At 43.3% G+C, this 26,172-nt stretch overlaps 1 protein-coding gene across 3 annotated transcripts in view; it reads left to right on the forward strand.

The window, feature by feature from the left end:
- The window catches only part of CDH20 (cadherin 20), a 210,564-nt gene extending 192,125 nt beyond the window's left edge, over nt 1-18,439 (forward strand). For all 3 annotated transcript variants that reach the window (XM_046025152.1, XM_046025154.1, XM_046025153.1), the window contains exons 9-12: nt 1,104-1,225; nt 6,954-7,071; nt 11,850-12,101; nt 16,826-18,439. In XM_046025152.1, coding sequence (XP_045881108.1) covers nt 1,104-1,225; nt 6,954-7,071; nt 11,850-12,101; nt 16,826-17,331 — 998 coding nt within the window. In that variant the 3' untranslated portion in view covers nt 17,332-18,439. The remainder of the gene's footprint in view (nt 1-1,103; nt 1,226-6,953; nt 7,072-11,849; nt 12,102-16,825) is intronic.
- The last annotated feature ends 7,733 nt before the right edge of the window (nt 18,440-26,172 follow it).

The raw sequence follows: 26,172 nt of genomic DNA on the forward strand, positions 1-26,172 counted from the left end.
TTCACTTAATTGCAGTGCATATGTGCGTGTCTCTCTCCATATTTTGGGACACATGTAATATTACATATATTATATAATGGATATCTCTGGCAGTAGGATTGGAGATCATATATATACCCTGACATTTTGGGGGGATTTTCATTAGTCCTTCTATAAACTAGTACCATGGTTACAATGGGGAAAAAAAAGTAAACAGGTCAGTAATTTTGGTAACCAGGCAATAGAAATATTTAAGTGGGTAACATAGGAGAGCACAGATATTTGGGGGAAAGAAAAGAAAAAATAAATCAGAAGAATAAGGCATTCTGAGATTTTATAAAATTATTTACTAAGAATAATCTGTGTGTTTAGCTTCTATTTTATCTTCTTGGGATATGGCCAAAACAACAGACAAGAGGGGCACTCCTGGGGCTGTGAAACTGTCCTTATGTGGCAATGCCAAGCAAAAGACAGACCAAAAGACACATTTCCTCATGTGACTATGGGTAACTTCTCCCGCCCTAGCTAAAGATACGGATTTGGTGTACGTTTGATCCTATAATATCCCCTTAGTCCCTTAGCAGAAATAAATGTGCAGTGTTATCTGTACTCCCATGAATAACCTGCAACCTTCTGAAACACAATTCAAAGAACCGATTATTCCACAAGAATAAAACTAAGCAAAAAAAAAAAAAAAAAAGGGAATAAAGCCAAGCAATGCCACACAGTATGCATCCAGTTAGAAATGGGCTGTTTTCAAGCCCAGAATACGGAACTGACCTGTCTTTAATTTCAGAACCTGAAGCAGGAGCCAAGTGAGTCAAACCTTTTTAGGCTGCTATTTTGTGTTACCGCCCCCAACCCCCTGAATCATACTCTTCTCCTCATCCTCCTGACATCACACACTCTCTCGGACACACACCTTGATCTGCCCACATGCCCTGTGTTCTGACCGCACTCTTACTAGGCCACACATGCATCCTATGTTTCTCTTGCCATTTCCAAGTTCTTCATGCATTCCTTTAAAAAAAACCAAACTGACAAGGTAAATACCTATTCCAGCAATGAGCAGCTTTCTTGTACTACTGAACCCTCACCTTTGGTTTTCTCTGTGTTCTCTTTAGACAATCCTTCCCAGGTTGGAAGTGTTTCCGTCACAATCAAAGTCTTAGATGTGAATGACAATGCTCCAGAATTCCCCAGATTCTATGAAGCTTTTGTGTGTGAAAATGCCAAAGCAGGGCAGGTAAGGCAGTCTGTGCGACGTGCACGTTGGCTCACCTCCACCATACAGAATGACTGCCACAGATAACCAAATTTGCCATCAGAGAGATTTAGACTCCAGAAACTAACAGTTCACGAAAGGGTCCCCAACTTCCACGCATGATGTTCTAACAGTTTGTTCAGACAACCATGTGGCGTCCCCCCCAACACACATTTTAATGATCTCAACAATGCTTTGATGGTAGCTTGCTTCACAGGCTGGCCTGAAGTTATCTACCCATCTTGGAACTGAACTGTATAGGACCAACTGCAGTAACGTGTGCTCTGGGTCCTGGGAGCGACGGACCATGAAGATCAGAAAACTCTTCTCTTTTCCTCAGTTTAGAACTAATATGTGAAAATACTTGCAGTGGGGAAACTTTATTTTTTGGATCTTCCCACCTCCCTTTCTTAACTTCTAACAATAGGTAACTTGTTTAGGGACTCCCTGCCCTAGTCTCAGAATGCTTTGTAACCTAGAATACCGACTCTCTCCTCCCTCAGTTAAAACATCATTTTCCGGGGCGCCTGGGTGGCTCAGTGGGTTAAAGCCTCTGCCTTCGGCTCAGGTCATGATCCCAGGGTTCTGGGATCGAGCCCCGCATCGGGCTCTCTGCTCTGCGGACAGCCTGCTTCCTCCTCTCTCTCTCTCTCTGCCTGCCTCTCTGCCTACTTGTGGTCTCTGTCTGTCAAATAAATAGATAAAATCTAAAAAAAAAAAAAAAAAAAAAAAACATCATTTTCCTAATGTTGCTCATGTCAGATCAGTTTTGAGAAGAAAGATGAAGATACAAATTTCTACTAATTTGAAATAACCACAGTTCTATAATCTGCAGAGACGTATTTGTGTATTTTCTAAAGTATGCTTTTAAATGTACATGAAAAATTTGGTTGATTAAATTCCAAGTGGTAGAACTGAGAAACATTCAGAACTCTGCTTGGAGTGGTCATGTACTCACGCATGCTTTGGGCTGCTGCCTACCCCATACCCACCCTTCCATACCTCAGAGCATCGGCCATGTCCTGTTTCTGCTCCTGCTTTTGTAAGATGCTTTCTTCTCTCACCTGTGACCCAAGAGATCCCCTAACAGTCCTAATTTCTTCCCCCAGAGTATATTCTATGATCCTGTGGATTCTGGTAGTAAGGCAAATGGAGTCAGAATGGTTTTCATATGGAAGTTATGAGTCTGTGAAGTGCATACCTACAAGGCAAGGATTCATGCTTTGGTAATTCAGGCAGATTTTGCTTTCACTTCTCTTACTCACCTGGAACATGACATCCTGCTGCACAGAGACTCGTTTATTCAATCAAAACTCATATTAGCACCCTGCACTCCCCAAAGATTAAGTCAACACATCTTCACCTTTCTCATTTAAAAGAAAAAGTGATTTACATCTACCACGGGGGGGGGGGGGGGCAGTCCTATAATGATTCTCATCTAAATCCTCTCATCAGTGGATTCTTAAAATGCAGAGCAATGGTGTACAGCCCTCCTAAAAAATTTTTCAGCAAGTCTTTAATAATTCTACTTCCACATCTACTGAATTTCTAAGAAGACCTGAAACATTATGCAGCTAATAAAACTTACAACGCAGACTTTATGGTACAAGAAATCATCTGTGTCATTAGAAATAAAGAAAGAAGGTATAAAAACCACATGCACATGCTTGCAGCTACATAAAATTATGCCTACATGTGAACTAAGACATGTAGGGGACAGGACGCAAAGACAGCAATAGTTACTGTGCTATGGGAGCTGAGTTTTGAATGAGGGGATTTGGACCTTTATTTTAACAATTTTTGTTTTGTATTGTAACAATTTCATATATACTATGTAAAGCATAACATAAAATGTTGTTTTATAAGGTCTTATTATAACAAATATACATGATGAAGCTAATTATTAATCTACATTATAAAGAAGGTTAAAAAGCAGCACATTAATTAAAGCTCCTCTCCCCCAGAAAACGAGGCACTTACACTCTTATAGGTCTTCAGAATAGAAGCTGCATTCTAACAGGTCAATAGCACTTTTAACTACCTATCCTGGGTTTCAGGTTTTGTTTTTGTTTTTTTTTTTTAAGGATTTATTTATTTATTATTTAGAAAAAGAGTATAGCTGGTACATGCAAGTGGGAGAAGGGGGAGAGGGAGAGGGTGAGGTGAGAGAGAATCCCAAGGCTACTCCCTACTGAGCACAGAGCTTAACACAGGACTCAATCTCAGGACCCGAAGTTCATGACCTGAGCTGAAACCAAGAGTCAGACACTCAACTACCTGAGCCACCCAGGTGTCCCTAACTACCTCTCTTGTTTTTGGAGCACATGCACACATCTCCCATTTCTAAATACATTTTTTTTTTTTTTTTAGATTTTATTCATTCATTTGAGAGAAACAGATCAGGAGTCGGGTGGTGTGGGGGGAAGAAGCAGAGGGGGAGGGAAAGGGACACGCAGACTCTGTGCTGAAAGCAGAGACCAACACAGGACTCAATCCCAAGACCCCAAGATAGAGTCAGATGTTTAACCAATTGAGCCACCCAGGCGCCCTTCTAATACACCTTTTAATGGCCTATCAGACAGTCCTTTAGAGCACAGTTTATTTTGTGACTTAAAGATCAAGTCATGTGCCACAAATCTGTCACATTTATCATCCTTAGCCCAAGATACTAAAACTCCTACCCCTTGATTTTGGCTCTGGGACATATTATAAAGATTTTCGAAAGCACACAGCTCAGTAGGCATGTCTGGTTTATAGCGCATCAGGCCTCCTCGTGTTAGACATGTCACATACTGTCGTCAGCTGTGTGTCTGCCAAGTCAGGACATGCGCTTGCCTCTCAGCAAGCAGCCAAGAAGGCGGCCCATAAAGAAATCAGCTGACCTACCTGGCATGGCTGAAAGCAGAATGAAACCAGCTGAGCAGAATATTGCATGGCAAGTGGGACTGAGAATGAAATCTGACCTACTAGGAGAGTGAAGACCGGAGCGCAGGCCATTGTGTTCCCAACTATTGCAACCAAATTTGCCATCAAAAAGATTCAGACCCCAGAAACGAACCCAGCAAAGCAGTGTCTTTGCTCACTCATTCTTTAAAAGCCCTGCAACTGACCCCTGATGCTCCGGCAGGAGTGTCTACAGGGCCGGTCCTCTGCCTCATCTCGCTAATATGTGTATAATTTCACAGGTCAGATATTCTGAAATGGTTTACCCAACTACGTACTTCATTATACATAACCACCTATTGTTTTAAAGATTTTATTTATTATTTTTTGTCAGACAGATATCACAAGCAGGCAGAGAGGCAGGCAGGAGGTGGGGGATCAGGCTCCCCATCGAGCAGAGAGCCCGACGTGGAGCTCGATCCCAGGACCCTGGGATCACAACCTGAGCCAAAGGCAGATGCTTTAAACCACTGAGCCACCCAGGCACCCCCATAATCACCTATTTTTAACATTCGTCAAGAAATAGGTTTCGTCAGGGCGCCTGACTGGCTCAGTTGGTTAAGTGTTTGCCTTTGGCTCAAGTCATAATCCCAGGGTCCTGGGATTGAGCTCCGTGTCAGGCTCCCTGCTGTGTGGGGTGCCTGCTTCTCCCTCTCCCTCTTCCTACCACTCCCCTTGCTTATGCTCTCAGTCTCACGCTGTCAAATAAATAAAATCTTTTTTAAAAAATTTTTTTAAAAAGAAATGTTTTGTCGTTATGTGTGTGACACTATGGGCAAGATGGAAAGTACAGGACTTGTCTCAGCAGGGACAGGTTGGTGGGGTGGCCCTCATGTGTGAGAAGCACCAACACTAGGCTAGGCTCTGTGGCAAGTTCATCTTCCATGTTCTACCAAGCCCTCTCCTTTATGCAACTCCATTCTCCCAACTTTCAGATTCAACAGAGGCCAGTTGCCAGTTGGGTTCACCAGGAAGCATACCCAGAGGTGGAGTTCTGATGTAAGATGTTTATTAAGGAATGCCCTTGGGAACCAGTGCTTATAGAAGAGAAGGACTTCTGCAGGACTAGGCAAAATGAGAAGTCCAGCTATGATGCAGACCCACTAACAAGCCTTGGATGACTTCAGAGAGTTCTAGAACTAGGGTTTTCCCAAGATGAGATGGGATGGCCAGGCATTTATACTATTACATCAGTCACTGGATGTAGGTTGTCCTGGAAGGAGGTAGTAAATGTGAGTAGGTAACTCTCAGCAAATGAGGCAATTCTCAAGGAGACAAGTGAAGGTTGGGGCATCAAGTCCTTCACAGAATGGGGATCTGAGCAATACAGTGTCCACTAGAAGCCCCTAGCTGGGAGCCTCCCTGCCTGCTATTTAACCTTCGGTATACTGGGGAGGGGGGTTGAATTGCCCCCCTTAATTTATAGAGGAAGAAATAAAGACTAAGCAAGCAAGCCCACGTAGGCCCTCCAGCTGACCCCCGATGCTCTGGTGGGAATGTCAAGTCTACAGGGCCAGGCCCAGGAGGGGTAGGAGGTGTCTGTGCTATGGTTGGTAGAGGAGAAAACACATAGGAAGATGACCACCCACTCAACATTTTTCTATATCACTCACAAACAGGCCTGCTAATTTTTCAATTATATATTTTGCACTGCTTTCTTTAGCACACACATGTAGGAATGGGGCAGAGGGCAAGAGAGAGAGAGAAAGAGAATCTTAAACAGGCTCCATGCTCACGTGGAGCCCAACATGGGACTCCTATTTCATGACCCTTAGATCGTGACCTGAGCCAAAATCAAGAGTCAGGACACTTAACTCACTGAGCCACCCAGGCACCCCTTTTGCAGCTTTTTTTTTTAATCATGGCCTTCATAACCTTCATGACAAACTACTACTTCGAAAAGCACTGTGGAAAAGGCAAAGTTTGAGCCAAAGAGCTCAGAGAAAACCATCACTTCTTTTGTTCTCCTCAACCCCAAGTTCTGCTGCTGACTCTACTCTGTTCCATACATCCCACTGTAGGTCTTGGGCTCTACACCTTTCCTAGCTCCTCTTCCCAGCCACCAAAAAGCAACAGCCCTGTGACCAACCCCTCCCATCTGTGTTCCATTAACCTGACACAGGAGATTTCTCTTCTAGGTATTGGTGATTTTTTTTTTAAGATTTTATTTATTTGACAGAGAAAGAGAGACAGGGAGAGAGGGTACACAAGCAGGGAGAGTGAGAGAGGGAGAAGCTCGATCCCAGGACTCCAGGATCATGACCGAGCCAAAGGCAGATGTTTAACAACTAAGCCACCCAGGCGCCCCCTTGTATTGGTCATTTTTAAATAGAGGCTTCTCAAAGATAGCAAACTGACCCTGAAAATATTAACCCAAATGATGAGGTTAAGTAGGTGAGGTGGGAGAATGAAAAACTGGGAAATAAGCAGGACCCTGGAGCATCTCACAGCTCTTTTAGCCAATCTTCTATTTAGACTGCTTTAAAATGACTAGCGTTGGTGTGGGAATTTGTTACGGTGAGGCTTAACCCCGGAGGTATTCAGGTAACATTCACCATGTACCTGTCAATGTATTCAGGCCCAACAATAAAGACCAAAATTCAATCATGAGTTGTGTGATGGTACGGGGTACTTTCCAGTAAGTTTCAGGATGTCCTTCTCATTAGGGAAAACAATCCACTATTGGATTTCAGGGTTTAGGATCTCGCCAAGCCCTGAAGATTATTCTTTCAACCCTGACTCATATGATCTCATGTCACTCCCACAGCTGATCCAGACAGTGAGTGCAGTGGACCAAGATGACCCACACAGTGGTCAGCACTTCTACTACAGCTTGGCTGCAGAGGCTGCTAACAACCCCAACTTCACCATTAGGGACAACCAAGGTAATGGGGGACAGGAACCTACCAATGCTTTCTTATAGCTTGGGTTGGATACTTTTGGTCACTATACCATGCAAACAGTGTCAAAGGTCACCTGCTCTTCAGTAGCAGTGGGGACATTTAATGCAATTTGTAATCTTTAGAAGTTTTGTTTCAAAAAAGATAAAAATTAAAATTAAAAAAAAAGTTTTGTTTCAACAGATCAAAGACAATGAATGTCTTCTGCTGATTCTGAAACTTTCAGTTCATCAGTTCACAAATGTTTTAGAGTTGGCTCTGTGTGAGGCAGTGCCGGGCATACAGGAAAAGCCTTCCTTCATTGCCATAGATAACAGCCATGTCTGTATGCTCTATAACTATAAGAATCTGAGAAAACCGGTAGAAATTGAACTAGATAAAGAGAAAAACCTGAGGGAACATTTCTGACCAAGCATCAATGGGGATAACAGTGAAAAGCTCCCAGAACAAAAGGGAGAGAAAGGCTGAGATGACAAAGGACAAACATAGGATCACAAAGTGTAGCTTGGCACTGAAACAACTCTATCACTTTACAATGATTTAAAAAAGACAGAGCCAGGTGGGGTTCCTTATTCCAGAAAGCACTCCCCACTACAACTTGGCTGGAAGGGAATTCTAGACCCCTCTTGTGCAGTAAGCATTCTGATCAGCTAAGAAATGTATAGATCTAGCACAGTCTTCATTGGGCACAGACGGGAAAAGGAGGGACTTCTGTTCTCTCGTCAAATGATTTTCAAAGGAAGATCAGAAAAAAATCACTTAAATCTGTCACGTGAACCCCTTCTGTTGCTAACTCTGCTACCTGCTGTCTGACCTTGGGGAGAGAGGTCATCAGTTCTCTGGGCCCTACTAGCCTCATTCTTATTCCAGTTCTAAAATACTAACTGTTGGGGCGCCTGGGTGGCTCAGTCTTTAAGCGGCTGCCTTCAGCTCTGGTCATAATCCCAGGGTCCTGGGATTGAGCTCTGCATCGAGCCCCACATTGGGCTCCTTGCTCAGCGGGAGGCCTGCTTCTCCCTCTCCCACTCCCCCCTGCTTGTGTTCCCTCTCTCACTGTGTCTCTCTCTGTCAAATAAATAAAATCTTTAAAAATAAAATAAAGTAAAATACTAATTGTTACTGTGTAACAATCTAAACAAAGGGAAACGAAAAGTCATGATTATGCCTGCCTGGTCTTAGTCTCAAACATCACTTACTTGAGACGTAAGTATTAATTCAACCCCACATGATATTCTGCCATTAACACTTGAGACTATTAAACCTGTTTTCTTTTAAATGTAAAACATTCCTCCATATCTTTCCTTTAACCTTCTACATGTTATCATAAAATCACTCTGATAATTCTAGAAGGGAGGGTAATACAAATCATAACAACAGAAGTACTACAATTAAACATCCTGATCTTTTTATTGGGTCAAATTTTGAACTATTCATTTATCTGCTTCACAGGGAAATCTTTCCTACAAAAAGTGGTTTCAGCCCCCTCAGGACGGGTATCATAGTGGAAACCAGGGGTGTGGGGGGGAATATTACATTATACGGTTTCTTCAAATTTTCACTGAAGTGTCACTCTATTCCTTCACTCTGATATTTGTCAGAATCAACACGAAAACAATATGCAGCAAAACGCTGCAAATTTTTTAAAGATGACTTTGGATACCAATGCACGAATCCAATGCTTTAAAAAGATGGGCCAGTGGAATATGATGACTATAAAAAGAAATGACTCATTTCTTAGAAGGTTTTCCAAAACAAAAGTCAGCACATCTTCAATAGAAAGGATGAACTCTTAATCTCCTGATGACAGTTTATCCCATGAGTATTTTCTATGGAGGCTCATTAAAACATTGACCAGCATCTGATTTGGTGGATCTGCTGGCAGGACCCCAACTCCCATGCCCAAAACATACCTTTTTATGAACACCACAAGGCACTATCTCAATTAGAGCTTTTCTTACTTTTTTTTTTTTTGATCCACAAAGCATTATTAAAAGGATTGTGTGTATGTAGCATTTTGCAGTTTCAGGCACATTTTCCCATACTTTTCTTTATTTGATATTTATAATAACCGTTGAAGGTTTCGAGGAAGTTACTAATCCCTCTGATTCTTACTGTCTCAGATAAAGGTATAGTATTGCACCGAAAACAAATGGGCCACGATCAGAAAGTGAATAAGCATTAAGGCTAGGACTGGAAGATGGGGCCTGTTTTAGCCACACACACACACACACACACACACACACACACACACACGAAAGAAAAAGGTTTTGTGTCACCTTAGAAACAAATACTGTTTCCAAACGGGTTACTAAAGCCCTACTCATCATATTCAACAAAAACTCTGCAAGTGGCTACTACAAGTTGCCAGAACCCTTCCAAGACTACAGTGAGCAAGGCAACACTCTGATCTTTTTTCTTTTTCTTTAACCTTAAATAATTCTGAGATTAAGAAACATGATGTACAGTGCTTAATTAAATGATGATGTAATACTTTTATGAAATTCAGCTCTGGTGAAGCTTTCTCTTTCTTTTTTTTTTTTTTTTTTTAAAGATTTTATTTATTTATTTGACAGAGAGAGATCACAAGTAGGCAGAGAGGCAGGCAGAGAGAGTGAGAGGGAAGCAGGCTCCCCGCTGAGCAGAGAGCCCAATGCGGGACTCCATCCCAGGACCCTGAGATCATGACCCGAGCTGAAGGCAGCGGCCTAAACCACTGAGCCACCCAGGCGCCCCTGGTGAAGCTTTCTAAAAGTCTTAAAACCTAGCCTCGATTAAACTGAAAAATAAAAGTAAAACAGATTTCTGTTTGAGAAAAACTTGGTTTCTGAAACAACAAGACTAACACTGTAGAACAGAATACTATTTAGATACTAAATCTGGAAAAACAGAAAAACAGGTGGGTTGTACAGTAGGTAGAAATATAATATAATCCTCAGGTGGGCAAGCAGAGGGCCTGTACCAAAGCAGGAAAGGATTTCCATTGGCTGGATAATTTTCAAGAGTTAATATCACTAGACCAAATAAGCAGTTACACAGCAAAATGGAAGAAATATATCTTGGAGTCAGAGAGACCAGAGCTCAAATCTCAGCTCTGCTACTAAGTTAGTAATTTGGAACAAATTTCATCACTTTCTCTAGGCCTTAACTCACCCGTATAAAAGGGTCAGATTATCACTATCTCATCAAATGTGAAAATGAAATGACATGCTGTGCACTTAAGCATTCAGTAAACAATCACCATATCATGAAAAGGCAGGGCAAGGAGGAAGAGCTAAGGAAGGGATAACGTATCCATCAGAATAGGCTAGCCTATGCTGAGGAACAAATAACTCCAAAATTCCAGTGGTTTAACACAACTAAAATTAGTCTCTTACTCACATAAAACCAGCTGTGGGTCTGAGCAACGAGGATAGCTAGTGTCCATGCAGCTCAGTGTCCCAGGCTGCCTGGCTCTCCATCTTAAACGTTCTTGTATAGTATTGCACCGAGGCAAGAGAACACAGAGAAACACATATCAGCTGTTAAATTCTTCTGCCTGGAAGGGACACAAACCGCTTTTGCTCATTTTTCATTATCAAAAGCAAATCATATAGACATGCCAGAATTCAAGAGGACAGAAAAGTATAATCCTTTAATATGTCCAAGAAGGAAAGGAGAACCAGAAATATTGATAATTAATAATGTTTACTTTGGCTAGGCTCTCAGAAGTTTTTGTGAAGTTCTAGACTCTTCCTTGTGAAATGTAAACCACGTGGACCTTCCATGTTGATGTTAGCTTTGAGAGTCCCTGCTTGCATGTCCTATCACATCTCTACACTTTTCCTCTACTGAAAATGATCTGAAATTTGCAAAAAACATATGACTTATAATTCCAACCCACTGGAAGAAACTTGAAAACAAAGATTAAAAAAATAAAAGATCCTAGAACATTACATTATAAATGTAATGGCAAATATAAATATAAATACACAGACACACACCACCTTTGCGAAAACACATCAAATAATTTTGCTACTTCCCTTTAAAACTGGAGGAAAAAAAAACTAGTACTGCTGATCAGGAATGAATTTCTCCAAGTTCTTATTAACTGTGTCCCCTCAGACCACAAGTAGAGGGAATTAACAGGGTGTGTCACGTGATTAGGGGATTTTTGAACAAGCTTCCGCTAAATGAGCAGTTTCTTCAGAAAGCACAGAAGGAGTTGGTGACTGCTTTCAGAGGTGTAAAAGAAAACAGCCAAAGACGTGACTTCCAGTGAAAGTGGCAAAAATAAGCAATCTGCCACAGCCAAGTGGGCTTCTCAGCATTCTTTTCCTGGAGGCACAAAGCAGCCCCAGGGCCTTGGAAAGCTGCTGAGCAGAAACAAGCAGGGACTGCAAGTGGCCAGTGACTGTTCATTCCTATCAAGCTTTCACAGGAACATTCCAGTTAGATCTGAAGTCTAACAGTTCGCCCTGGGCACTTTAGGTCACAAAGGGTAAAACAGACTCTCAAAAAGGTTTCTCTCTAAGGCCCCAGGGCTTTGCCTAGAAGCTGAGCAAAAAAATCGGGAATTCCCATGCTGATCCAGACAAAGTAGAGGGGGCTCTAGGTAGCCCCCTCCAGGGAATGTTTGAGCTCCCTCTCTGTTCTTCCCACTCCCATCCCTGCCCTCTTGCTCTCCTCAATCCAAGAGATTAATTCACTTATTGGGTTCTTCCTTTTTCTTTCCTCCCGCTTTTCCACTCCCTTTTTGCAACTCCTACATCCCCTGTCTTCTTCAGATAACACAGCCCGGATTCTCACCAGGAGGTCTGGCTTCCGGCAGCAGGAGCAGAGCGTCTTCTACCTGCCCATCCTGATAGAGGACAGTGGGCAGCCAGTGCTGAGCAGCACAGGCACGCTGACCATCCAGGTGTGCACCTGCGATGACGACGGCCACGTCCTCTCCTGCAGCCCCGAGGCCTACATGCTTCCGGTCAGTTTGAGCCGGGGCGCCCTCATCGCCATCCTGGCCTGCATCTTCGTCCTCTTAGGTGAGCAAGTGGCTCCCCTCTTTCCTGTGGGGTCCCATAAGTGCTTACTTGGCTACCGTTCTAACACAGCTGTTCAGAACCCGTTTTCTACGCCATGCTTATTGAAAAGGTGGTAGAGTAAGGCTGGGAAAGAATTAAGAAACTGAAGATAGGGTGCCTGGGTGGCTCAGCTGGTTAAGCAACGGCCTTCAGTTCAGGTGGTGATCCCAGAGTGCCGGGATCAAGTCCCATATCGGAAGCCCACTTCTCCCTCTGACCTTCTCCCGTCTCATGTTCTCCCTCTATCTCCCTCTCTCTCTCTCCCTCTAATAAATAAATAAAATCTTTTAAAAATATATATAGAAAGAATTTATAAATATATATATATATATATAGAGAGAGAGAGAGAGAGAATCTGAAGATAGGCCCTTCCTTCAAGGAAGTCATGGCCGCTTTGGCCAAACCAAAGCAAATACATTTATCAAGCATCTGCTGTGGGCCAGGGTACCATTCCAGGTGCTGGGATTAATAAGACAGACACGTCCCAGCCTTCACAAGGCTTACTTCAGAGCAAAGCAAGTTCATTTTGCCACCACAGAATCAACACGACAATTTTGGGCAGGATATGATAAACACCTCTTCTGACCTTCATTTCACATAAATAGTAGCTAAATCACAAAAAGAGAGTGACAGGCCCGAGGCAAAATGTCAGAGGCAGAGGCAGAAGTGCAATGCAGGCAACCCTACACTATTCATCCCTGTATCTGAGTGGTAAGACTCTTTTCCTAAGTGTTCATCCCCCAAATTCTGGAGGTGGTAGGTGTTATGGAGAAGAGAAGGACAGGGTATCCTGAAGGGACAGGAGACAAGGGTGCATGCCATTTTATAGTAGGTGGTCAGGGAAGGCCTCCCTGATAAGGAGACCTTTGAGCAGAGACCTGAAAGAAGCGAGAGTGAACCCGGTGGCTCTCTGGGGGAATAAGCTATTTGGGGGCATTAGCGCCCCTCCAAGGCACCGTGGCCATCTAACAAGGAGCAGTGACTACACAGGATCAGCATGCCACTGCTGTGACATAAAAAGATGCGACGGCAGGCTGGTGAGAGAGCGCTAGTGAGGGAGAGGATCCTTTCTTCCTCTGCTCAAATCATACAGGCAGCCACTCACCTCCTTGCATATAAGGCTATGAGAGCAATTGTTTTTGAACTCAACACTCAAAAACCAACAGTAAAACACCTAAACTAACTCTAAAAACCACAAAAATATCTGTCCATGTATCCCAACTCTTCTGATCAAGAAATTCATAGCACACATATTTTGCTTAGAAAAAAGCAGACTAGGATAGTAATATCATCTAATATGAAAGAATCCCTACCATTCTATGAGGGAAAAGAATACAGCCCTGGGGATTTCAGTTAGAACAGGCATGCAGAGATCCACACAACCCCCGGCCCCAGGTTTACCTATGAGCCAAGAAACTGAATCAAACAAAAGACAGAATTTCCTGACTACAAAATGTCAGCCCTTGATTGAATTTCTAGGTAGGTCTGTGGAATATGCCTCTCAGAAAACATTTGCAAATACCACATGTGGTTTGATTTTGTTGTTTTAATTCAGGGCTACATGAGAAGTCATATAAATAAGTAACTTTTCTAAATCCTCTGACCCCTCGATCAGAGAGTTGTTAAGATTTCTGGTTCCTGTCTGCATGGACAAACACCCTCCTGCAATTCCCCGAGTGTCCATAAGATGGCATTGGGTGTCCTTGAGTGTAGGACAGGAAAAACTACAAGAAGTGTTGAAGAAACTTGCTGGTAGGAGAAATTTCCAGCCTGCGGATTCCTACTCCTGTCTTCGGAAAATGTCCACATTATAAGTTCACCCCTGCCCACAAAGAATAGAAAAAGCCATCATTACAGAAAGACCGATTTAAAAAGACTGGCACAGAGAGGCTCTCAAGCTAGAAATGGTGTGCGAGAACAATTTACATTGTGCCTCCCAAACCCACTATGTCTCATCTTTTGAACTGTACACAATAAACAGGTAGTTTTCACAAGCTAAACTGAGCAGAGGTTTATATGCAACTTTATATACAATCCTCATAGTTTAAGGAACTCTTATTTCTAAGAATGTGTATGCTAAATAAAATATAATTCATAAAACTGAGTAAGACTGTAGTGAATTTGCCAACAAAATACTATATTTTACGGACAATTAAATAAATATACTAATTTCAACTTTATAGGGTTTTTTCCCACGTCTCTAGTATATTTCTAGTTCCTAGAAAATCTCATAGACCCTATGCACTGTGCTTGAAATACCTAAAGATCCTCTTCTGTCAGGGAAGACTCTCAGCTGAATAGGACCATGTTTCCCAGAATCTGATTTTCAGGGCGTTATCCGATACTTGTTATTTAAATCAGATAATCTAAAAAATAATACATTCGTATCTTATTTTATAAGATAAAGATATTTGTAAGGTAAATATAAGATCAATCAGTTCTATAAGCTGCCCAATTCTCTAACATCAGAATTCCTTCCAGCAGATATCCAAAACTTTTCTTTTTTTTTTTTAATATTTTATTTATTTGACAGAGAGAAATCAAAACTTGGCAGAGAGGCAGGCAGAGAGTGAGGAGGAAGCAGGCTCCATGCAGAGCAGAGAGCCCGATGCAGGGCTTGATCCCAGGACCCTGGGATCATAACCTGAGCAGAAGGCAGAGGCTTTAACCCACTGAGCCACCCAGGCGCCCCCCGAAACTTTTCTAATTTTGCTTTCTAGCATTTTCTTAAATACCACCCCTACCATTCCAGTATCATCTGTGTGAACGTTTTTCAGTCCTCTGGGAAGAATTACCCAGCCAGCCCTGCCTCTGACATCTCTTTGCAACACATATAACCCTATGATAGTCCTTATCACTGCCTGACTAGTATAAATCATCCGTACTTCCTTAGATTACAAGTTGATAAGACCAAAATTCACGTCATATCAATGTTGTTTCTCTACTGTTTTGCATAGTACATAAAAAATATGAGTTTAGAAGATGGGATTGGGAGGGAGACAAACCATAAATGACTCTTAATCTCACAAAACAAACTGGGGGTTGCTGGAGGGAGGTGGGATTGGGAGAGGGGGAGCGGGCTATGGACATTGGGGAGGGGAGGCGAACCATAAGAGACTATGGACTCTGAAAAACAACCTGAGGGTTTTGAAGGGTCAGGGGTGGGAGGTTGGGGGAACAGGTGGTGGGTAATGGGGAGGGCACGTTTTGCATGGAGCAATGGGTGTTGTGCAAAAAGAATGAATACTGTTACGCTGAAAAAATAAATAAAATGGAAAAAAAAAATATGAGTTTAGTACTTGTTTACTGAGCCCCATGAACACATAATATTCATTCAGAATCATCCCATTTATCCAGCTCTGCATCCACCAGCTCACACTCTAGCCCACACCCAGTTTAAGCCCCCACTTCTTTAGAGCCCTATTAGACCACTCCTCTGAAATCCCACAATCAAGTAGTTCATAAGTCGGATTTTGGCACACAGAGAAAATAATCAGGAGTATATAATTGTTTCCTGTGTTCACCTTTTGTCACTCTAGCTATATGGGAAACTATTAGGCATTAACATCATTTTAACTGCAATTTACAAAAAGCACATTCTATATCCAAATGTTTTAAATCATTACTATGAATTTTTTAAGTCCATAATTTTACTAGGCATATGACTGAACTCCATTTTTCTCCCCCTTGGTAAACTGCAGTTTCATTTTGTAGCGCTGTCAAGTTGTTACCATTCACCAGCCATAACAAAGCACATCAGGAAAAAAAAAATCAATAGCAGTTCTACAGCTAAAACCTCCACACACTTCCTGGAAAACATTTTCAGTCACAGAGATAAACAGTTCAATGGGATTATCTCTATCTCTCCTTTAAACCACAGTGAACACATCCTGGAAAAAAAATACATTTGTTGGGATAAAATTTTATCCAAACCCGCAAGAGCACCTCTAACAGTGTGGTGTTTCTTTGCTAACTTGTGGAATTACATAAAATGTCACTGCTCATTCTTTTCCGTCCATGAACATCACTGGGTCAGACTGTCACAACCACCTAACAGAAGGCTTTCTGAGGAATCCGAGTTTATTGGAAAACCGCAATCACTTGTTTTTTTAAAGAGATATAAAAAGACTAAGACTTCGATTCATACTTAGCCTTTATGTCCCTATGCATATGTACTAATACATGATTGTATTTGCAGAGTGAAATCCTATAAGATCCTAATGTTAAAAAAAAAAACCAGGATTCCACCTACGTAATAAGATTCCCACATTATCAGAAATGTATACTCGTCCTTACACGGTCAGAAGACATTGTCGGAGCCTTAGCATAGACTCCACGGAGGCCGTAGAGCTTAATGGGATTTAATTTGGGGGTGGCCGGCTGCACACAGACACCCACACACTCTCAAAGCAGCAAGCCGATGCAAAGAGGCTTTACACGCAACTTCTTCTAACTGAACCACCTGCAGAAAAGACAGAGTTTCACCTGCCTACAAACCCCTAATCCGACCGCGCAGAATGAGTGAAAAGGAGGTAGACCCTGTGGTTTAGAACATCCGAATGCTGTCTCTGGGCTCAGCACTCAAAGACCCTGTCCCATACCTGTGGTTCCCCATGGCCACCTGCAGTCACGGCACACGCAGCCGGGTCTCGGGGGTAAAGATCCTGTCCTCTTTGTTTCCGCAGTGCTGGTGCTGCTCATCCTGTCCATGAGGCGGCACCGGAAACAGCCGTACATCATCGACGACGAGGAGAACATCCACGAGAACATCGTCCGCTACGACGACGAGGGCGGCGGCGAGGAGGACACGGAGGCCTTTGACATCGCGGCCATGTGGAACCCCCGGGAGGCGCAGGGGGGAGGCGCCCCCAAGACGCGGCAGGACATGCTGCCCGAGATCGAGAGCCTCTCCCGCTACGTGCCTCAGACGTGCGCCGTGAACAGCACGGTCCACAGCTACGTGCTGGCCAAGCTCTACGAGGCCGACATGGACCTGTGGGCCCCGCCCTTCGACTCCCTCCAGACCTACATGTTCGAGGGGGACGGCTCCGTGGCCGGGTCGCTGAGCTCCCTGCAGTCGGCCACGTCGGACTCGGAGCAAAGCTTCGACTTCTTGACGGACTGGGGGCCCCGCTTCCGGAAGCTGGCGGAGCTCTACGGGGCGTCGGAGGGGCCCGCGCCCCTGTGGTGACGGAAGCCGGGAGGCAGGCGCGCGTCCAAACCCAGACGTTCTCGGCGGACGCGCGCCCACGGTGCAGCCGACCACGTGAGCAATACTGTGCTGGAGAGTGAGAGGGGGAGAGCGGCGGCGAAGAGAGCTCTCTCTGGATCAGCTTTACTTGGTTACATTAAGTTAAGTAGTCAAAAGGAAACACAGGAGGAAGAGGGGGCAGAAACTCCAATATCCTTTCGTTCCTTTTTTCTTTTTCATTTTTGCAACACCGCCTTCAAGGGCTTGGAGTCCAAGGTCAAGTTATGGCGAGCTTGACCTTTCTCTCCCATTCGCCAAGGCCTTTGTCGCTTTGTCACTCTGCCACCGCTGAAGAGTTTCTGGTCTTACATACATAGGTGGCAACTGAAGGGGAGTTTGACTCTCATATCCTTTTTCTTTTTCCTCCCTTTAAAAAAAATTTTTTTTATCTTACTGTGTTCTCCACTTAAGAGTTTTGCTGGCTCATCAGACCGCACAAACCAACCCACACAAAAGAACACTGAAAAATTGTTACTCGGTGAAATTAACCTACTTGTCCTGGGATGGGTGGAATTTCTTTTAACCGTTTTGAGACAAGGTTAAGGCGAATTAGCCTTGCATGACGGGTGGGTGGGGGATGGGAGAAGGAAGAGACATTGACTTTGTGCTCAAGTTTAACGGCTGAACCAAGAGTTGCTGGCATTACAGCGAATCCAACGCCATCAAGTTAGAGTGCTCTGCTCTCTCGGCTCTTGAACTGTGCCCCTGCAAAATTGTTCAGAACAAAACCAGAAAATCTGCCTCTTTTGCACCGTCGATGTCTCTTCCATGTGCCAAATGTGAAGATTAGATGCTACAAATGAAAGCCAAATAAAAAGAAGTATCTGATAAAAGCATGGGTTAGAGGGCTTTCCTAATCTGTGTGAGGTCAATCCAAGGGATGTTTACATACTGTAGATAACCTACTTGAACAAAAATCAGTATTATAGAGAATAAATGGATGTAAGAAAATTACATGTATAAGTTTTGTATATTTGTTAATAATTTTGGTAATAAATATGATGTACTGCATCTCAGTACCCTAGCACTTCTTTTAATAAAAGTTAAATAGAAGGGAATGTCTATTGCACATTTGTTTAATGGCAGAGCACAGAGATGGCCTTGTGATCTTGACCTAGCCTCAAGTTCCTGGGGCTGGAGCTGATCCATAAGGCAAAGTCAGCAGCGGAGTAGTACGACGCTGTGCATTCTTTTCCAGTCCCTGAACACACGAATATTGTGGTTCCAACTGTTAAGCTTTTCCTGAACACTCTTCATCCCCCACCCCATCTCTGAAAAGAGTGAAGGACGGTTTGATGATATCAATCATATAATGATGAATCACACCCAAAATTTTTCATTTTGTGAGAGGGTTTTCCACATAGCCACCAAGGAGACAGGCCACTCTCCTACTTCCATCTCTGTTCTATTGGCAAATCAACTATGTACAAACGAATACAAATATATATCAAATCTGTACAGCTCACCAACAATGGATGAGTTCACAGAAGGCTGGGACCATATTTTATTCATCTTTCCTTGCCCCACATTGATTGTAAACAAAATAGTTTTGTGTGGGTCTTGTTTATAAAAATGGTTCTCAAATTTTGATGGGTTCAGAATCTCCTGGAACACTTGTTCAACAATAGCTTGTTGGGCCCTAACCCCCTGGAGTTTCCGATTCAGTTGATCCAGAACAATTTGCATTTCTAACAGGTTTCTAGGTGGTGCTGATGCCCCTGGCCCAGGGGGTCAGACTTTGAGAAGCTCTGCTGTATGGCCCCTCTCTCTCAAACACAAGAAGATTAGATCATCAGCCCACTTACACTGGGACCCATCCTATACATAACGTGTGATTTTTTTTCCAATATGAAGGACAGTTTGGCAGAAGTGTACGAGAAGACTGACAAACGTCCAGTAGCCCAAAGGATATGTTTTATGGTCTATTACATGGTATACTAACAGCCAAGCAAATTCTTACCATCAGACTTCAGTAGACTAACCCTTTCTTCCCATCAAAGGCAGCTCTCACACATCCTCTATGAGTAAGGTATGATATAACCAAAGATAAGAATAAGCAAAGAAATAAAGAAAGCTATGAACTTGAGTCCAAACCAGCCTCTACAACTACCAGTTACTTGAATGTGAGCAAACTAACCCCTATAACGTTTTCCTTTCTGTCACGAGCCCTGAGGATAATTTTGTGACTATTTTCCTTTGTATTGCATGTGTTAAGAACTGGGAACAGCTGTTATCCTAACCACAGGAGGTTATCATGCCCCACATCCTGCAAATGTGGTACCCATGATACTGGGCATGAAGTGATTAAACAGTCTCCCAGAGCTTCTGGTCCCTGGGAGGATGTTTAATGGTGTGATACAGGAAGTGTGAGAGAAGCACAGAGTAAGAGATCCATTTCAGCGCACATTTTAAGCCGAAAGAGACTCTTCCTCCAAATCAGTTTTAAAATTCCCTTTCCATGGCCACAGTTTACCAGAAAGCCTTTTCCCTCTGAAAAGAAAACATTATCACCACCAGGTAGAAGGCAGAATGTGATCAGGTTAGGCAAGAGCGCTGTAGAATTATTCAGCCATTGCTCTGTTAACAGGTAAAAGAGCTAGCCTATAATTTACATGTTGGGGGAAAACAGGAGCATCAGTAGGAATCAATAAGACGGCTGGAAACTATTCTGGAACAAGAACACAAGCAGATAAAAATGATCAGTGAATATTCTGAAACAAAAAAGCAGAATATCTCAACATGGCAGATGGCAAAGACAAAGATGGAATGGTTCACACACACACACACACACGCACGCACATTTGTAAATCTTGGAATCAAAATTCAGACAAGTCCAAATCAGTGCAGACACACTGATTACAACTTGTTACAAGTTCACTAGTGATGCAGAACTGGACCTTGATGTCAGAACTCATAACATATTCTTCAAAGTGGTGGGACTACACTAACATGGGATAAATTCTACAAGTCGGGTTTTGTTGCAGATGGGCCCATTCTCGAATCCATTTGTCATCTCCATAATAGAGCTAAAGAACTTACAAATATTTTTATGCATAAATACCTGGATTTAGGAGTCTTTTGTTTGATTCTAAGGGTCACGGTTCTGATATAGGGAGTGGACAAAATCAGATCAAGGAATTTTCTTTTTAAAATGATCTGCTAATGACACAAACCTGTCTCTTGTGATTGATGTTGTGCAAAAACGAGTACTAACTTACAGTATGTTCAATTAACTATAACATTAATGGGGCGCCTGGGTGGCTCAGTGGGTTAAGCGTCTGCCTTTGGCTCAGGTCATGATCCCAGGGTGCTGGGATGGAGTCCCCCATGGAGCTCCTTGCTCAGCGGGGAGCCTGCTTCTCCCTCTGTCTGCCGCTTCCCTTGCCTGTGCTAGCACACGCTCTTTCTCTCTCTCTCATTCTCTCTCTCTGACAAATTAAAAAAATAATAATTATAAAACTTAAGATTAAAAAAAACTGTAACATTAACTCCAAAGAAAATTTTTCTAGAATCTTTACTCCTGAGACAGGAGGCTTGCAAATCCAGCCCCATGTGTTTGGCTACACTTTTGGTTTTGAAAGGATTGTCAGGGGCTGATGATGAGGGAGTTTCTTCCACTCTAACACTTCTGCTACTTTGGCCACCTTTCTGGTATTCATGATGACAAGGGTTACTTCCTATTCCAGAAAGCCTTAGAACACTTCTCGGGATTATTGACTCTCAAAAACCATTAAAACTACCTATGAATCTTTTCTTATTTTTCAGAAAGTCTGAATACTAGCTTCTCTTTATTATTTCCATGTCTTCCCCTTCCTCCCTAATCACTGTTTTATGACTATTGCTGCATAAAAAGACACTCCAAACTTAAGTGGTATAAAAGACCATGACTTTATCATGCTCACAGATTCTGCGGGTGGAGACTCAGGAAGGATCCACCAAGGACTCCTCCTCTTGGCTCCATGATGATGTCAGGACCTTAGCTGGGGGGACCAAAGGGGTGAGTCATCCACCTCCTCCATATGTCTGGGGGTTGGGGCTGGCCATCCAGACCTGCCGGGGCCACCAACAAGACCTCCTCTTGGCTCCTTGGGCTTCCCACATCACAGGTGCTGAGTTCCAGGAGTGAACATCCCAAGAAAAGGCAGAAACCAAATCATCTTTTATTATCACAAGTCAGATAGCATTACTTCCACAGTAGTCACAAGGCTCCCCACTTTGAAAATGAGGAAACACGAACTCCTCCTCCCAAAGGGAAGAGTGTTGGAGCTACATTTCGAGAAGAAATAACATGCCCATGTTGGAAAATGTGATCAGCCACGTCCTTCCCCTTTTCTGCCTGCCTCCTCCCCACATCCCAGGAATCATTTTTTTATTCTATTCACCGTTCCCCTTCTCTCTTCTACTCCTCCTCCTCTCTATAGACTACATTCTTGTTCTATGGGTATATTATTCTTCTCCGAAATTCATTTGTATCCCTACCACAGTACTTTCAGAAGTGAATATTCCATGCAAACAGCTAACAAAATACCCAACATGTAACCAGCGTATGTTTTGATTGAGGTACAATTAACATACAATAAAAATATTTAAGGTACATAATTTTATAAGGGTTGGCATACGTATATACACATGAAGCCATGACCACAATCAAGGTCATGAGTGTATCTGTCACCCACAAAGGTTTTCTCACATCCCTTCATAATACATCCTTCCCGCACCTGCCTCTCTCCTCCGCAGCTCCAATCAACCACTGTTGTGCTTTCTATAGATCTGTTTGCATTTTTTAGAGTTTTGTAGAAATGAAACCATACAGTGTGGACTTCTTTATGTGGGCGTGGGGGAGATCTGGGATCTTTCAACTCAGCATTTTTGGAAATTCATCCAGGTCACTGAGTACATCAGTCCATTGCTTTTTGTTGCTGAGCAGTATTCTATTTATAGACACACCACAACCTGTTTCTTTGTTCCTCTATCAGTGTGCTCCGGCTGCCATAACAAAGCACCATAACCTGGTTGGCTTAAACAACAGAAATTAATTTTCCCACAATTCTCGAAGCTGGAAGATCAGGGTACCAGCATGGTTAGGTTTCGATGAGGACCCTCTTTCCAGTTTGCCTCTGGATGCTTTCTCACTGTGTCCTCACACCGCACAGAGAGGAAGTGAGCTCTCCTGGGTCTCTCCTCTTAGACACAATCCTATCAAATTAGTGCCCCACCCTAACGACCTCATTTAACCTTAATGACCTCTTTTTTTTCTTTTTTAAGATTTTATTTGGCAGAGAGAGAGAGGGAACACAAGCAGGGGAGTTGGAGAGGGAGAAGCAGGCTCCCCTCTGAGCAGCGAGCCCAATGCAGGAGATCATGACCAGAGCCAATGGCAGAGGCTTAACGAATGAGTCACCCAGGCGCCCCACCCCCACTCCGTAATAACCCCTTTACTCCAAATATAGTCACATTAAGCATAAAGGCTTTCAACACATGAATTTGGGGGATTGGGGTGCCTGGGTGGCTCAGTTACTAAGTGTCGGCCTTCAGCTCAAGTCATGATTCCAAGGTCCTGGGATCGAGCCCCACATTGGACTCCCTGCTCAATGGGGAACCTGCTTCTCCCTCTCCAGCTCCCCCTGCTTGTGTTCCCTCTCTTGCTGTGTCTCTCTCTGTCAAATAAATAAACAAAATCTTTAAAAAGAAAAAAAAAGTTAGGCGGAAACACAATTCAATCCTTAGCTAGTCATGTGTTGCTGGACATTTGCGTTGTTTGCAGCTTTGGGCCGTTACAAGTTAAGCTGTATGAATATTTGCTTACTAGTCTTTGTAGCGATATATATATATTTTCTTCTCATAGATAAATACATAGCAATGGAATGGCTGGGATCATGAGGATATATGTTTTGTCATGTTTTACTGTCAAACTGTTTTCCAAAATCTTTTTTATCATTTTCTATTCCCACAAGCAGTGTATGAGCGTTCCCATTTCCTCCACATTCTCCCCCCCCCCGCCTTGGCATAGTCAGTTTCTGTCATTTTAGTCATTACAATGGGGGCATTATAGTGTCTCACTATGGTTCTAGTTTCTGATACCCTAGTGACTCATGATTTGGCACATCTTTTCATGCACTTTTTTGCTTTCCATGTATCCTCTTCACTGGAGTATCCAGATGTATTTGTTTATTTTTGTTTGAGTTATTGTTCCAATACTGTTGAGTTTTGAGATTTCCTTATATTTTCTAGATATAAATCCTTTACCAGGTACACGCTTTGCAAAGATTTTCTCCCAATCTGTGGCTTGTCTTTCAATTCTCGTAACAATGTCTTTTGAAGGGCAGGAGTTTTCGATTTTAATAAAATTCAATTCATCAATTTATTCTCTTATAGATTGTGCTTTGGGGTCATCTCTAAGAAATCTTTGCCTACCCAAGGTCACAAAGATTTTCTTTCAGGTTTTATTTTAGAGTTTTACGGTTTTAGGTTTTAATGTCTATGATCCATTTTGAGTTTATTTTTGTAGATTAACAGGTTTGAAATGAGGATCTTTTTTTTCCTTTTTTTTTCCACATATTTTTTCCAATTGTTCTAGCTCCATCTATCCCATTATTATAACTCCATTTTTATTTTTAAAAATTTTTTTCAAGATTTTATTTATTTATTTGACAGACAGAGATCGCAAGTAGGCAGAGAGGCAGGCAGAGAGGAGGAAGCAGACTCCCCGCTGAGCAGAGAGCCAGACATGGGGCTTGATCCCAGGACACTGGGATCATGACCTGAGCCGAAGGCAGAGCCTTTAACCCACTGAGCCACCCAGGTGTCCCTATAACTCCATTTTTAAAAGGCTCTCCTTTTTCTTAACTGCTCTCTACCTCTGACCCTTGTTGTGAGCAGAACTGTGTCTTCCAAAAGATAGGTTCAAGCCCCAACCCTCAGTACCTGTGAATCTGACCTAATTTGGAAATAGGGTCTTTGTTTACAGATGTAATCAAGTTAAGATAAGGTCAGCCTCGATGAGGGTGGGCCCTGGTCCAATGACTGCTGCCTTTATAAAAGACAAATTTGGGCAAAGGAACGGAGACACCGGGAAGGGAGCACCGTATGACAACTGAGGCAGAGAGGTCAGAGTGAAGCTTCAAGAAGGATTGCTTGCAACCACCAAAAGCTAAGACAGAAGCACGGGACAAATGCCTCCTCCACGCTTCCAGAAGGAACCAACCCTGCCCACACCTGGGTTTCACACTTCTAGCCTCCAGAACTGTGAGAAAATAAGCTCCTGTTGTTGTAAACAACCCAGTTTGTAGTAATCAGTCATAGCTTCCCTGGAAAATGAATACCAACCTTACACAGTACATTTTAGGAAAACTATTTTAACATAAAAAATAACTAAGTATGCCTCCTTTATGTGCTCCTGTCATTTGGGCTGGATCTCCAACACATATACACAGCCGTTTACATATCAATTAACTAACTAATTTGTGTGTTTGCCTTGTGGGATTTTTTTTTTTTTTTAATTTCGACCCAGCCCCTGCACATGTTCTGAGGGGACGGAGAAGGCCTCTGAGGATGCCCGTTGTCTGGCAGGCCGCAGGCAGCAGCAGCCCTCTTTGGCTGACTTGGCAGCGTGTGAGCAGCTCTCACAGCTCCAGGCAGGGGGCAGGGAAGAAGGAATCACCAGATGGCTGAGAAGAGACACTTTCATTCATATGACCCGGCTGACGTGGGCGGTACAGAGAGGTTACAGAGAATGAAGGGAGAATGGAGAGAGGCGTGCTGCTGCTGCTGGAAACAGCTCTAAGTGCCCGCTGGTCCTCATGCTCCGCAGTAAAAGGACAACGTTCTGAGTGGTGTCCCACGCTCTGCGCAGTGTGGAACATGGGCGCCACACCAGGGAGGTCCCCCTTGGCTTCACTCTGTAGGTGAAGAGCTTGCGTTGCCAAGGGAAAAAATCACCTTCAAAGAACAGGCCGCCTGGTTTCCTTCTGTCGCTCCCACTGAATATCCCCTGGGCACCCCCAGGAAGCTGGTACAGTCCTCTGTGTTTCCCTGCCCAGCCTATATGTAGTGACAGTCACTTGTCCTAGTTGCTATTCCTCACGAGCCTACTGAGGGGCCCTGACTCTCAGGCCTGCCGTTTACCCCCATGATTAGCCTCACCAACCTCAACGTCTACCTTTGCCGATGACCTCTTGGGACTTTGACTCTTGGACAATCTGATGGTCAGTGCAAGATAAGATTCTTTTTTTTAATATTTTTTTTCCTCAAAGATTCTATTTATTTATTTGTTAGAGAGAGAGAGCACACAAGCAGGGAGAACAGCAGGCAGAGGAAGAAGCAGGCTCCCCACCAAGCAAGGAGCCCGATGTGGGACTTGATCCCAGGACACCAGGATCATGACCCAAGCCGGAGGCAGACACTCAACCGACTGAACCACCCAGGTGTTCCAACAGGATGAGATTCTTAAAGGAGGGACATTCCCTGAGGATGAATATTACTTACACCCATGAGGGGACACAGGTCCTCATCAGCATGCTCCAGGCTGACTGATGTCACTGCTGCCGAGCTGGGGAGTTTTGGAAAGAGAAGGGAGAAGGAAACTGCCAACTACTGAGCACAGACTGGAACACAGGTACTGTGCCTGCCTGGTATTTTCACACAACGTATTTCCCACACATTGAAATATAAGCAAAGTGCAGACCTCACATCAGAAAAGGAGATAAAGTCGTGTATGACCCGCTCACCTTGCACGCTGATGCCCTTGGCTCCTCTGGGAATTAGAACACAATAATGAGCTCT

Source organism: Meles meles, chromosome 12, assembly GCF_922984935.1.
Source record: "Meles meles chromosome 12, mMelMel3.1 paternal haplotype, whole genome shotgun sequence".
Lineage (NCBI taxonomy): Eukaryota > Metazoa > Chordata > Mammalia > Carnivora > Mustelidae > Meles > Meles meles.